The sequence below is a fragment of the Lynx rufus genome, unplaced genomic scaffold, assembly GCF_022079265.1.
Source record: "Lynx rufus isolate CCGP_SWC_20201006 ecotype Redwood Valley unplaced genomic scaffold, mLynRuf1.p SCAF_18, whole genome shotgun sequence".
Taxonomy (NCBI): domain Eukaryota; kingdom Metazoa; phylum Chordata; class Mammalia; order Carnivora; family Felidae; genus Lynx; species Lynx rufus.
In genome coordinates, this window is record NW_025814832.1 from 12,375,302 (window position 1) to 12,390,918 (window position 15,617).

The following is a 15,617-nucleotide window of genomic DNA, read 5'->3' on the forward strand; positions in this document are numbered from 1 at the left end:
GTAATGTCAAAAATATATGGAGTATTATTAACTAGACTCAGAGGTATATCTTGCAGTTAGAATACTGTTAATAGTAAAGGACTAACAATGGAAGATTTACTATACATACAAGTAAGATACCTGATAAATTAGTAAACTGAATGACATTCCAAATTTATTTTTATTATTTTTTTTTTTTAATTTTTTTTTTTCAACGTTTATTTATTTTTGGGACAGAGAGAGACAGAGCATGAACGGGGGAGGGGCAGAGAGAGAGGGAGACACAGAATCGGAAACAGGCTCCAGGCTCCGAGCCATCAGCCCAGAGCCTGACGCGGGGCTCGAACTCACGGACCGCGAGATCGTGACCTGGCTGAAGTTGGACGCTTAACCGACTGCGCCACCCAGGCGCCCCGACATTCCAAATTTAGACTGTGACTTTGTTTCCCAGTATTTTGCATACATCTGAACAAGTAAAAGTATTTGACATCTATGTCTAGTGAAGGATCTAAAAAACATTAGTTAAACTAAAACTAAAAAAGCTAAACATAAAAAGCATGTGGAGAAAAAGAATTACTTAAACAACTGCTTAGGACTTAAATACTTTCATATTATGTTAATCTGCTTACCCGAAGCTTTAATGGGGCGACATTCTTCTGAGTTCCACTCCAAAGTTCCTGTACTAAATCCCCATAGCACTTAGCCATATGCCCCTTCATACCAATGGGATTTGTCCTAGAAGTTTAAAGAGGAGAATTTTTGCCAAAGATTCTCATAAATCACAATCACAGAAATGCCTAGCATCTATTTTCTCACATCAAAATATCTTTTTTAAACAAGTATGTCTTTCCCCTCATTTCATACTAACTAGGGCAAATAAGACTTTTGGGTTCATATCAAAATTATAAAGAGAGAGCAATGAATCAGGAAATATTATTACCTGTTGAGTTCATAAAGATGTCTCCCTGAGATAAAATACTGTGTCAGTGGCTGTGTGTTACTAACACACTGGATGCTTGAGTTCATGAAGCATGTGTTTCCCAGGTTACTCAGACCTGTGGCTCCTTTTTCTGTGGGAACTGGAACAAACAATATGAGAAAGAAGCTTAGCTATAGTAAGATGTCACAGACCAAACAGTTACTTGTATTTGATGCAAAGATTTTTAAAATTCTTTCAGTTGGCTAAATGGAGCTAATACTTCTTTATCCAGTCTTGGGATGCTAAAAGTAGAGAAGGTTTTTCATGGGATGTCACTGGCAATCATGATAATCCAAGTTCATTTGTGATTTAAAAGTAGCAATGATTCTCTTTAACTGCTATGATAGTTTTTTTTTTTAATTTTTTTAAATGTTTTTATTTATTTTTGAGACAGAGAGAGACAGAACATGAGCAGGGCAGGGGCAGAGAGAGAGGGAGACACAGAATCCGAAGCAGGCCCCAGGCTCTGAGCTGTCAGCACAGAGCCTGACGCGGGGCTCAAACTCACGGACTGTGAGATCATGATCTGAGCTGAAGTTGGATGCTTAACTGACTAAGCCACCCAGGCACCCCTGCTATGATAGTTTTTTAGAATTCAAACAATTCTCTCCTAGTATCGGGTCTTTAAAAAGATATAAATTATTTAATTGTGAGGTTAGAAAAAATGTGATGCTTCAGGAAAAAGTAAAGTAAAAGGGGAACTAGTTCACTTTTGAACTAGAGGGCCAAAAGTTGTTAACACTTCAATAGATAAGAAAATTAAAAAAAAAAAAAAAAAGAAGGAGGAGGAGGAGGAGCATAAGCAGAGGAAGAAGAAGAGGAAGAAGAAGAAGACGACTTTTAAGATCATCTCTTTAAAAATAATACATCAGAGACTTACCCTTGTGTCTATCTATTTTACTACTGTTTGCTATAAAGGACATTTCCTCAGGCCAACTCATATCTTTGTTGCGAACTGGAAAGACAGAAAATGTGTTAATTTCTTATCTATATCCATTTAATTGCTTCTGTTTTTTTTTTTTTTTGAAAAGAGTTTATTTCTAAATAAACCAGAAACTGAAAAAAAGGGGTTAATTTTGTAACTGATTCTAAAACTATTCCAACTCTATATTGGGGACTTTACAGTCACTTAATTAGAATTCATTAGTAAGCTATTCCCTCAATTACCTGCCTGAATTAAAATTATACTCAAGTATTGATAAATGTAATTAAAGCTCTTAAACTCAATGCATTAGAATTATCACAATTCCTTCTTAAATTGTGACAACTGTTAGAGTAAAACTCTATTTTAATACAAAGGCAGCTAGCAATGTTTCCAAAAATCTTGATGGGAAAAGATACATTTTAAATTTTCAATGACGCATGCATGCCACTATGTAAATGTATATGTGAATATACAAGTAAGCTCTGTTGGTGAGTGACCAGTATTGATGACTAATGAAAGCCTGTGCCACTAACTGTGCCAGAAAGTTAGTTTTCTTACTCAAACTCAAAAAAGGCAGCTTGAAATTTCTAAGAAATTTTGTAAATTTATAACCGAATTCACTTGTTTCTACCCACCATTTCCATCCATTGCCAGCCAATGAATGTAGACATATTTTTCTTTTAAAGCAATCTTGATAGTATGTAGGATTACATAAGACCTTAATAGTTTTTCTTTACTATAATAGTTAGAAAAATTATAAAATGAATTATTGAGTAACTAAACCTTAAATTCTTTCCCTAAAATCTAATATAGATGCATGCTTCCATCTTGTACCTTCAATTACCAGATGCTGCTCATCCTGGATTTTCAAATATTCCAATCTATGATCCTCATCATCCAGAAGAGTAAGGTAATTCTGGTAAGGAGGAGGAAATGTTTTTGTTAAATTGATTACTAAATTTAAAACAAAATGGAAATAAAATAAAAATGAATGACAAACACATCCTTGAAGTTCTATAACTTATGTGACAGATATGTGGATATTATAGTTGTTCAGAAATATTAATAATTTAGTTGGCAACATGAGAGAAAAACAATGTCAACTTCATAAACAAATACTTTATGTCTCTAAAACAAAGTTATAACAGAATTTTGGGGAGATCAGAAGACTCACCATACATCAAACCAAAATTCACTGAGATTTAGATTTTCTGAAGCACTTACAGAACTTTTCTCTAGTACCTGGTATGAAATTCAGTAAACATGTTTGTGAACCAAAACTAGGGGTGTCTGGGTGGCTCAGTTGGTTAAGCATCTGATTTTGGCTCAGGTCATGATCTCATGGCTTATGAGCTTGAGCCTGTGTTGGGCTCTGTGCTGACAGCTCAGAGTCTGGAGCCTGCTTTGGATTCTGTGTCTCCCTCTCTCTCTCTCTGCCCCTCCCCTCTCATGTCCTCTCTGTCTCTCTGGCTCAGGTCATGATCTCACAGCTTGTGAGTTCGAGCCTGTGTTGGGCTCTGTGCTGACAGCTCAGAGCCTGAAGCTTGCTTTGGATTCTGTGTCTCCCTCTCTCTCTCTGCCCCTCCCCGCTCGTGTCCTCTTTGTCTCTCTCAAAAATAAATATTTTAAAAAAAGAACCAAAATATAAAATCATACAGGACAATTACACGTTTTTGTTTGTGCTCGCCCTATTTAAATTTTTTTTTTTTAACGTTTATTTATTTTTGAGACAGAGAGAGACAGAGCATGAACGGGGGAGGGTCAGAGAGAGAGGGAGACACAGAATCTGAAACAGGCTCCAGGCTCTGAGCAGTCAGCACAGAGCCCGACGCGGGGCTCGAACTCACATACCGCGAGATCGTGACCTGAGCCGAAGTCGGACGCTTAACCGACTGAGCCACCCAGGCGCCCCTATGCTCGCCCTATTTAAAGTGCTCACAAAGTTAAGTCATTTAATTCTAAGCGAGATCTATTATTTTGCCTGTTTACTCATGAGATAATTGAGACAGTTAAGTAACTTGCTCTGGGTTATACAGCTAAAGTGGCAGAGACAAGATTAACCCCTGGCAGTGTGGTTCCAGGAATCGTGCTATTCACTATTATACCATACTGTCTCTCAATGGTGATCATAGGAGGATGTTACAAAGAGGGAACAATGGAATACAGAACTGGTTAAAACTATTTATGATCCAATTTCAAAGTATAATCTGAAAACACACTGCATATATTAGGAAGAACATACAAGCATTTAATAGCACTGCCTCTGAGGAAAGTGGGAGATAGAGGTCAGAGGTTGGGAACAAAGAATTTTCACTATATACTTTTGTACCATTTGATTCTTTTCAACATGTGTATATAAATTACCTTACAGCAGGAGATGACTTACCTCACTGTTGTACAGCCACAGACGCATATCTTCCTCTTTGATGCGTAGCCTCTGAGATAGATATTCATGAATTTCCTTGATGGTCTGCATTCGACTAAAACAGCCTGTATAGGCTAAGACCCGCTTTAAGGGCGCATTCGGAGAAGGTACATTTCCTATGGTCATAGTAATCATGATAAGGAAAACGGCAGATATAAAAAAGAGCTCCCTGATCAGCAATGACTATTTCAGAAAATAATGATGAGAAATGAGAATTATAGCTTTAATAATTTTAAAAATTAAGAAGCTTTAGGGGTGCCTGGGTGTCTTAGTTAAGCATCCGACTTCGGCTCAGGTCATGATCTCGTGGTTTGTGGGTTCGAGCCCCACGTCAGCCTCTGTGCTGACAGCTCGGAGTCTGGAGCCTGCTTCAGATTCTGTGTCTCCCTCTGTCTGCCCCTCCCCCATTCACACCGTCTCTGTCAAAAATAAATTAACATTAAAAAAAAAAGAAGAAGCTTTAAAATAAAGCTGTAAAATGAAGACAGGGGACCAACTGTGTTAAAGTAAGTTTAAAGTCAGTCTTAACTTTGAAAGGAGGAGCAACAAAATCAGAGGCCCAAATTAACAGGCAGTATTTGGATCCCAAGAAAGGTGGCATGTATCAACAATTGACTCTGGTATCTTGGCTGTCCTCGGCAGGGTTACATGCAATAGCAAAACCAAAATTCAGTGTAAGAATGGGGAAGATAATATGGGACTGGATTTGAATTCCACAGTTAACTGGATTCATTGAAAAGAAAACCACTGGCCCAAAATGGCATCACTTAGGTTAAAGCCTTAAGTCAATAAACCAGGACTTAAAACCTAACCTAACTGCAGTTTCAAACCCCCAGAAATGTAACCTTTAACCAGTCAACATAGGAATTTCTTTGTCAGTACTAGGAAATTTACTGATAGACTCCTACCATTCCCCTTAAGAGAGAGACCTTGCCTAAAACAGTGGAATCTTTGCTAATAGTTTCCCTTTTTCCACTCCCTCTCTACCTTTAAAAACCCTTCCTTTTTTGTAAGCCCTTGGGAGCTCCCTACTACTTGCTAGACGGGATGCTGCCAAATTCATAAATTGATTAATAAAGCCAATTAGATCTTTAAAATTTCCTTGGTTGAATTTTTGTTACTTAGCAACCTGACCCACTTTCTCCCTTTTTTTAAAGTTTATTTATTTTGAGAAAGAGAGCAAGAGAGCGTGACTGAGGGAAGGACAGAGGGAGAGAGAGAATCCCAAGCAGGCTCCACATTGTCAGGGCGGACAGAGCCTGACGTGGGGCTCAATCCCACAAACTGTGAGATCATGACCTGAGTCAAGATTAAGAGTTAAATGCTTAACTGACTGAGCCACCCAGGCACCCCCTGACCCAATTTCTTAAAATAAACTATCTGTGAATTACTAACCCTATCATTCTCAGTCATTAAGTGCCCCGATAACCTGGCACATTAGTACAATTAGATAAGAAACTTTTGTTTAGAATTCTAAGTAGGCATACACTCTACCAAGTGGAGTTAAAAGTGAAATCAAGAACCTTCCTGTGAATAAAAAAAAAAAAAAAAAAAAATCGCCCTGCTGAAAAGGTAGGAGGAAAACCGTATGGCCTGCCTGCCCAGTAAGAAGATAGCAGACATGATCTTTAATTCCTAGAGGGCTCAAGAAACAAAAACAATGGCAGCAAGGGAAAAGAGTGAAAAGTAAAGAAAGAATATATGAAGTTTAACCACATACTTCAAAAGAGAAGGTGGATGAAATGACAAGGGATTATGGAAGTCAAAAATCGTTTGCTAAAACAATCTACTAAACCCTGGTTAATTTTTCAGCCAAAAACCCAGGCAAGAGTTGTAGCTTAAAATGGTCCTCTCTAGCTATATAGCATGTTATAGTTTACTGAACAACCCAAAACAAAACAAAAAACCCCTTAGCATATCAATATAATCCACCTAGGGTACAAGTATACATGCCAGGCAATTTTCTACCCATTCAATGGAGACTTAGCTTTTTTCCCCTTATTAAATGCATGTAAGTCTTCATCTACTAAACAAAGCAGAGAAAAGTATTGGTATCATCCACTTTTTAAAGAACTTCCAAAAAGAATTCACTCACCTACAATAGGTTGAAAAATCATATAAGAAACAAAGGCCTCTGTAGCTTTCTCTGTCAAAAAGGCTACATTGAAGGCTTTAAACATGGTTTGTACATCTGTCACTTCAAAAGCAGTAAAAGAGCCTAGTAAATAACCCTTAATACATTGAGTAAGAAGAAAGATGAAAACTATGTTACAGCAGAACAAAACCCAACCATGATCAATTTTAAACACACAGCATAGCAAATCTTTTACAATCATCAGTGAGCAAAGAATAATTCCTAACAGAAAGTAATAGAGCAAATTTCTCCAATTATACATCAGAGGATTAGTTATAAGATTACAGCAAGAAAGCATCTTTTTTACAAACTTCAAAATGATTAATGATTGATTTCAGAACTAATTAGTAAGGAATAAAAATTTCAAATTAAGAATAAATTTAGAGCAATAACTACCCAGTTCTAGGATTCAAAAGCATTTGCAAATGTAGTGTCCAAGTCAATTTCTATGGTCTTAAACCACATAAGAAATTTATTTGAATTCTAGACAGTTTTTATAGCATAGCTCATTAAGCAGGCAGCCACTTATTACACATACTTTTGTGTTTTTGAATAGCACCAACAAATCTAGTGGAATTTACAGAAGCAGCAAAAATCTAGGATCAGCACAAGAGTTACAAAGAATACTTACTAAAAGCACAACAACACATTTTTCCTCTCATGTTATCTTTCAAAGAGAATTGAAAAAAATATATGCTAGGGTGCCATGGAAGCAAGGCAAATACTTTTATTCAATGGAAAATTAAATCAAGAATGTTTCACAGTGATTCTATTTCACTGTTCCTTGATTTTGACATTTTCCCCAAAGACAAAATTTGGTTAGGTAGAAGCCAATGCTTTGCTATAATTCTTACCAAACAATATGTATAAGAATCTCCATATATAATTTGAATATAACCTTTAAGAAAGGCATAAAACTAATTCTATTTAATTTCAAGGGAGGGATGATAGTGATTATAGAGTTGGTTTGGGTTCTTACATACTAAGTTATATTAATTATAATAACATTGTGGCATTATTAACACAAAGTCTGAGATTTTGTGTAAATGGATGAACTCATTACTTCTGCTGAAGAACAATGTCAAATATTTGCAAAGTAAAAGCACAAGGCAAGTCCTGCCTGTCAATAAAATTTAACATAACAGAGAAATCAAGGGGGAACTTTTTGTATGTAATACATCAAAATGGGAACTTTTATGTCATTTTGATAGGCTTGATATTTTTCAAAACCAATGTATCATTTTAGTTTTCAAAAATATATCCTTCATTTTATATATATTATCTGTCTTCTTATAAAGGCTCTGTGGGCCAAGCATGAGAAATGTATCATGTTTTCTCAAAAAAAGTCCCCCAAAACACCAACCAACAAACAAAAATATGATACTTCAAAAGAAATTACTTTCAGATATTTGAGTGGAGGTGAAAAGATTAGATAGTCAGTCACAGACTGACAGATTTTACCTTAGGTCAAGGAAATAATTTACAATGGATGGTTTTCAAAGAAAATAAGTATATGAAATATATTTCTATTTATTTTCTTTGTATGTTGACTAGCCAGAAAAAGAAACAACTCTTCTCAGTTTGCTGCTGAGATTTTGCCACTACCCCATCTAGTCTTGCGCATGACCATAGATCTAAGCCCCATTGATGATTTACTGATTATGAATGAAAGCAGATGGGAATGTGTATTAGTACAGTGGCACCAGACTTCGAGCAACTTGGGTTTTGTTTGTTTGTTTGTTTCAACAAATGCATGGTATTCTTGCTGCATTCTTAAGTTACCTCTTGGTAAATGCTGAGGAAACATTCTCAGGCTCATCATACCCATATTCACCCAGATGTTAGACTGCTGTGTCCGAGTGGCAGGCTGCTGTCTTAGGAAGAGAAGATATCGAGGAAATAACTCTAGCTCTGGGATTTCTGTCTTGCTATTCTTGATTACCTGTTGTCATAAAAGATATAATGTGATCACTATAAAAGAAGAAACAAAATTTGTCATTTTTATCTAATTTCTGAGATGTATGTATGTATGTATTTAGAGCGAACAAGGGAAGGGCAGAGAGAGTGTGGGAGAGAGAGAATCCCAAGTAGGCTCCCTAGTGTCAGCGCAGAGCTTGGTGTGGGGCTCGAACCCACGAACCGCAAGATCATTACCTGAGCTGAAATCAAGAATTGGACGCTTAACCGACAGAGCCACCCAGGAGCTCCACGGACAAATTCCTAGGACTAGAGGTATAAGTCAAAAAGTATGGAAGGTCGTATCATTAACTACAAGTCCTTTTGCCAAAGCGTAGCAATTTTCTTAGAAGTGTATGAACGTACTTCTCTCATAAGATATTCTCCGAAATGTATGAACATTTATTTTACAACATTCTCAGAAACCTATGAATGTGCTTCTCTCATAAAACCTTATCATTGGACATCATTTGAAAACACCTTATTTCTTCAATAAAGAATATAATAAATTTGCTTCAATTTTTATTTATTACTTAGGATAAAAATGTTTTCATATAAAAATTTTCTATCTAGGGGCACCTGGGTGGCCCAGTTGGTTGGGCGACTGGCTTGATTTTGGCTCAAGTCATGATTTCACCATTTATGAGAATAGGCCCCACCCATATCAGGCTCTGTGCCTGCTCGGGATTCTCTCCCTCCTCTGTACCTTCCCTGCTCTCTCAAAAAAAAAAAAAAGAAAAAAAAAACCTTTAAAAAAAATTTGCTATCTATGTTCTACTGTGTAACTGGTTTGTTCAGTGTATTTTTGTCTATGATTAAAACAACTACATTGGATGTACAAAATTAAGACTTATGTTGTTGAAACAGGATTTTTCTGGGGCACCTGGGTGGCTCAGTCAGTTAAACATCTGACTCCTGATTTTGGCTCAGGTCAGGATCTCACGGTTTGTGGGATCAAGCCCAGTATCAGGCTCCGTGCTGACAGCACAAAACCTGCTTGGGATTCTCTCTCTCTCTTGTTCTCTCTGCCCTTCCCTCGCTTGTACTCTCTCTCTCAAAATAAATAAACCTTAAAAAAAAAAAAAAGAAACAGAATTTCTCAGTAATCCCCTGCAATAATGTGTTTGCCAGCCCAAAGATACAGGAAAACATTTCATTATAAAAATATTGCTCTATGAATTTTAAGAGTTGAACATTATCAAATTAGTATTCCAAAAGGATAGCAGAATTAACACTCTTTAAAACATAAAATCCTACATAATGTTTAACAGTCTCTAGTGATCAGGCTTTATTTTATTTCCCTCTGCCCTAGTAACCAGTGTTTTCTGCAATAGAGCATTTTTCAACACCAAGAGGGGGCAGTAAAGAACCAGATAAAAACAATGATACAAACCACACTTTTAGTACTTTTTCTTAAAATTCTGACAGGCTATAGTATGGCACTCGAAAAGCTCCACTTGGGAGGTTTATCAAATCCTATTTAAATGATAAGCAGTAACTCTCTCCCTGGTATTCTCCTCTAAGACTGCTAGAAGAAGTCTGTCCACTTCTAAACAGGCACTGACAGCTACAAAACCAACCATCATTCTTATGGTTTCAGTTTTACATGATTTGAGGAAAAATTAATAATTCAGTATCTGGGGCACCTGCCTGGCTCAGAGGAACATGTTACCCCTTGGTCTCGGGGTAGGGAGAGATTACTTAAATAAAAAAAATAATAACAGTATCTGTAGTTGTAAAGTTATATAAAAACATACCTTTGGCAGAATCTGAACTGATAATGAAGTAGTTTTTATAATGCCCATCTTGCTTGCCAAGATAAAAGTGCTTTTGTGAGCAAATTACAAATTAACAAATTCTTATGTACAAACATACAAAACACATTTATTTACATTTTAATTATTCTCGTCTTTGAACTTCTTAACCTCAGTGACAACTGCAAACAACAGATGCAATTCCATTTGCAGGAATTTACCGTAAAGAGATCACCACACCATGTTGGGAAAGAAAACACTCGCCAGAAATTTTTTTTTCCAGAAATTTTTTTTAACAATTAGGTGCTAGAGGCAAACTAAATGCCTATCAGTAGGTGATTGGTTAATAAATTATGATTTATGTACATATGCAAGTGTATATGTATGCAAAGTATATAAAGGAACACTATGCAATTACTGAAAATAATGGTACAGATCTAGATTTACTGACCTAGAATGATATCCACAGCATCTATGTTAGATTGAAAATAGCAGGTCACAAAACATCAGGTATAAGATGATTCAATTTCATAAAATTACCCACACATATCTACTTACATATGTATATGTATGAGTAGGCACAGAGGAATGCACACTGCTTAGAAAGATACACACCAAAATGTTAATAGTGGTTATCTTTTAAGTAGTAGGATTTGGCATTATTTTTATTTCTTTGTTTTTTTGTGTGTGTCACTTATCACTGAGCATGTACAACATGTACAAATTAAATATTTTTTAAAAATATTTTTATTTATTTTTGAGAGAGAGTGAGCACGAACAGAGAAGGTGCAGAGAGAGGGGGAGAGAGTGGATCTGAAGCAGGGTACACACTGTCAACAGAGAGTCAACGTGAGGCTGGAACTCCCAAACCATGAGATCATGATCTGAGCTGAAGTCGGACGTTCAACTGACTGAGCCACCCAGGTGCCCCCTTGGTGTGTATATGTATCTATATACTTTAATAATTTGCATTTTATTTAGAGAGAGAAAGAGTGAACATAGCAGGGGAGAAGGGCAGAGTGGGTGGGGGGGGGAGGAGAGAGAGAGACAGAGAGAGACAGACAATCTTAAGCAGGCTCCACACTCAGTGCAGAGCCCAATGTCGGGCTCGATCTCACAACTGTGAAATCATGACATGAGCTGAAATCAAGAGTCGGACGCTCAACTGACTGAGTCACCCAGGTGCCCCAAAGATATTATTTAAATAAATAGTATGACTTATATAAGTATGAAGGTGAAAAACATTAATTTTTAACCTTGCCATGGCAATACATTTAGTATTCTCTACCTGAAAACACCATATTTAAATTTTTTTACAGCACTTTTTCCTGTAAGCAGGCAAATTTAGAGATTAAAAAAAATACTATTAAGCCAGTAAATGCAGCTTTGATCTAGTAAAATTACTTTAATATTTGTCTGACCTCAAGGTAAAAACATGACCTTGCATGGGGCTCTGAAAAACTCATTTAATAATTATAATGATGATGATGATAATATTAGCAATAGTCAATATTTACTGACCACTTACTATAAATCAGATGCTGTCCTAATCATACATATTATTTAATTATCAAAACTCTAATGAAGTAGATATTGTTATCTTCATTTTACAGAGGAGGACACTGGGATTTAGAGATTGGAACGCTGGTAATCCAAATCTAGGCAGCCTCTAAAACATCAAAGTATATATGTGTCAAACATAATTATCAACAATGTTTTCCCTGTAGATATAGAATATTAAGATACAGCAGGAAAGTCCCAGAAATTAAGGGGTGCCTGGGTGGCTCAGTCAGTTAAGTGTCCAACTTTGGCTCAGGTCATGATCTCAAGGTTCGTGGTTTCAACTGTGTTGGGCTCTGTGCTGACAGCTCAGAGCCTGGAGCCTGCTTCAGATTCTATCTCCCTCTCTCTCTGTGCCTCCCCTGTTAGTGCTCTGTATCTGTCTCTCAAAAATGAATAAAAACATTAAAAAAAATTTTTTTTAAGATACAGCAGGAAAGTCCCAGAAATTAAGTGACTAAATGAAGGACTACCCCACCTCCCAATAAAGTATATATAAAGAATATAGATAAAGTACATATAGTATATATATGTATATTCATATTTATATGTATCTGTCTAGGGGTCCTGATGACAAATACAGTAGGAAACTTTTGGAGCCAAGAAACACAATACTAAATTCCTGATTCCAACTTAAACACAATTTTTAATAAACATAATTATTAATAACTCAAAATCAACATCAAAATTATACACTAGAGCTTTATAGCAGATTTTACTCTTTTTAGAAGTGATCTAAGTAACTGTATCTCATCCATGCAAACTTTCCTAGTATAAGAAAGTTCTATCTTGGGGCAAGTTCTATCTTGGGGCTGCCTTGGTGGCTCAGTCGGTTAAGTGTCCAACTGCTGATTTCGGCTCAGGTCATGACCACATGGTTTGTGGTATTGAGCCCCGCACTGGACTCCATGCTGTCAGCTTGGGACCCTCTCTCTCTTCCTGTCTTTCTGCCCGCCCCCTGCTCACACACGCTCTCTCTCAAAATAAATAAATAAACGCTTAAAAAAAGAAAGTTCTATCTCAGACATTGTATGAAGGAAGAGTGTTTCTTGATCTACAAAAAGAACCTTTTTACAAAGTATTTTACTGCATTGACAATGCAAAGTATTCAGGGTAATGAGTCCTGTTGTTTACTGTATAAGCACAACAGATGTTGTATAGTAAACTCATTAATATTTTGATATTATATACTTCAAGTCTTTTAAATTATTTTAGAACATTTTATTTATGCTCTGAATGACTCATCCTAGTAATGGCAACAATCAGCATTCACAAGCCTTGAATTCCTGTTATCATTTGTTGTGATCATTTTTGTGTCCTTCCTTCAAAAAGACAAAACACAAAAATCCACCAACAGCTATGGGAAGAATCAATCCCTAACTGGATGCCTGTGTGGTTAATGCAAATTACAGTTTCAGAAGTAACTACTACACCACTTCCTCTATATTCGCTGAACTTTCTGGCACCGGCTTTCAGACTTCTGCTCAGCCTAAGTCCTGCATTATCCTAAAGTCTGTGTTTATGTGGATGACTTATTTAATAGCCTAGCCTCATAATATCCTTGACTTTACTTAATTCAGTGACTATTCTCTCCACTCCATGTAGCCACACACTCCCATAAACACATCACTGAAGAGTTGGTACCTAATACAGTGCTCAGTAAATGTCTGAACAAATGAATGAATACATGTAAAAGGAACATAAATTTTGTTCAACTAATTTACAGGTACTGAGTATTCTGCTGTCACAGGTAAGAACTAATTTGTGGATAGTGAAATTCATATAGAAAAGTAACAGAAGACCCAAACTAGGACTGTTCCTTAGATAAAGCACTACTAGTTATACTTACAGGTCTAGGAAGGGCCAGGTTTGCTCCATACCAGTGATAAAGTGCTCTCCACACAGGTTCTGGAACCATTTCATAATCTCTTCCGTGGATCAGCTGTGGGGTTCGTTTTAATCGTCCTCCTTCTAGTGTTAACGATGTAGCCTTAGAAAGAATGGAACACAAATGTTGATTTTTAGTATTTTTAGTATTTACAGAGTCTTGTGTTTTAACATAACCTAGACACAGGAGAACAAACACATATGTCACGACTCAGTTTTATGTTACTGGGAAAAAAGTGAATTTTCTATAAGAGATTTTTATTTTTAACTTTCAAAATAAATTATTTAAGGAAGATAACTCAAGGCAAATTATTTGAAAAATCATTAGAGCATCTGGAAATAAGACTGGTTTTCACAGATTTCTTTCAAACACAGTATAAAATATTATTTTAGGAAAAAAAAATTCCACATACACATAAAACTACATTTTCACAATAGCTGTCCTAAGAATTTTTTTTTTTTTTTACATTTATTTATTTTTGAGAGACAGAGAGACAGAGCACAAGTGGTGAGGGGCAGAGAGAGAAGGAGACAGAATCCAAAGCAGGCTCCAGGCTCTGAGCTGTCAGCACAGAGCCTGATGCAGGGCTCAAACTCACAAACTGCAAGATCATGACCTGAGCCAAAGTGAGACTCTTAACCGATTGAGCCACCCAGGTGCCCCAAGAATACTTTACTTTTTTATTTTTTTATTTTTTCAACGTTTATTTATTTTTGGGACAGAGAGAGACAGAGCATGAACGGGGGAGGGGCAGAGAGAGAGGGAGACACAGAATCGGAAACAGGCTCCAGGCTCTGAGCTGTCAGCCCAGAGCCCGACGCGGGGCTCGAACTCCCGGACTGCGAGATCGTGACCTGGCTGAAGTCGGACGCTTAACCGACTGCGCCACCCAGGCGCCCCCCAAGAATACTTTTAAAGATTACTACTGCTTCTATATCATAAAATATTCTCTAAATCATAAAATATTCTCACAGATGTGTACTATGCAGAGATATCCATCTACACCAGGTTAATTAAGTGAATCATGAATGTATGAATGTTGTGCTATGTGTTAAAACCTCTAGAAAGGAATTTATTTGCCACTTGAAAGAGAATTATTTTAAGTAGATGTCAAATCACTTACCTTTACTGGTTCTTGAGTTACTAATGGCTGGTTATCAATAGCCCCTGGTTTCTGAGGACTGAGATGCAACAAAATGTTCCCATTGGCTCCTAGCAAACATTGGTTGTTGTTGTCAGAAGTGTTATGCTGTCGAGCAAAGCACATATCTGCCCCTGGTGTGGCAGAATACAGAAAGCCTGTAAGGGAAAAGAGGATGGAATCTCTTTATTTTTAGTTATTATACATAGGCTTGAAGATATGAACTCAGTGTCCATGTATTATGCTATTTTTGTGTTGGCATGTCAGTCAGCACAGTATAATATTCTGATAACTCTGTAGAAGATAGGAAATATACATGTATTCTTTCTGGAAAACACCTAGCATAACACTAGGTGGAAGAAAAGCTTTAAAAACTGTTACCAAATGGACATTTGGCCAACCTCCTAAAATATCTAGTAAGTCACAAGAATTACACATCCTTTGACAGGAAAAGAAGTATGGCCAAATAGCTGGGCTCTCACACAGTCACCTTTAATTCTTCTCTTCCACCTATAAACACATTCCAAATGTTCTTAGTAGATAATGGTGATAAGAAGAAGAAGTATTAAAAAAAAGGGGGGGGAGGAAAAGAGGGGAAGAAGAAGGGGTAAGGGGTAGGGATAGGGGGTAGGGGGAGGAGGAGGAGAAGTCTCTAAACCAAAGGGAAGGAGCTAAAACAAGAATAGAAGAGTACCAGAGGGGAAGGAATGGTTTCCTAATAAACTTATTTCAAAGGAAGACATACAGGTTACAAAAGAAAGATGCACACAGAAAAATGATTAATGATGACCTAGAGTTGTGAACCTCAATGGTATTTTAAGGTATTTCAACTCTAAACTATAGGCTAATCTAGGGTAAACATTCTAGCCATCAATC

At 36.8% G+C, this 15,617-nt stretch overlaps 1 protein-coding gene across 2 annotated transcripts in view; it reads right to left on the reverse strand.

The window, feature by feature from the left end:
- Positions 1-15,617, reverse strand: part of USP32 (ubiquitin specific peptidase 32) — a 242,486-nt gene that overhangs the window by 34,954 nt on the left and 191,915 nt on the right. Inside the window, exons 14-21 of one of the 2 annotated variants that reach the window (XM_047080906.1) lie at positions 14,724-14,899; positions 13,562-13,702; positions 8,267-8,384; positions 4,270-4,424; positions 2,718-2,799; positions 1,839-1,913; positions 920-1,058; positions 609-714 (exon numbers count right to left, since the gene is read on the reverse strand). In XM_047080906.1, coding sequence (XP_046936862.1) covers positions 609-714; positions 920-1,058; positions 1,839-1,913; positions 2,718-2,799; positions 4,270-4,424; positions 8,267-8,384; positions 13,562-13,702; positions 14,724-14,899 — 992 coding nt within the window. Of the gene's footprint in view, positions 1-608; positions 715-919; positions 1,059-1,838; positions 1,914-2,717; positions 2,800-4,269; positions 4,425-8,224; positions 8,385-13,561; positions 13,703-14,723; positions 14,900-15,617 lie in introns of both variants that reach the window. The other variant, XM_047080905.1, reaches the window with a different exon arrangement.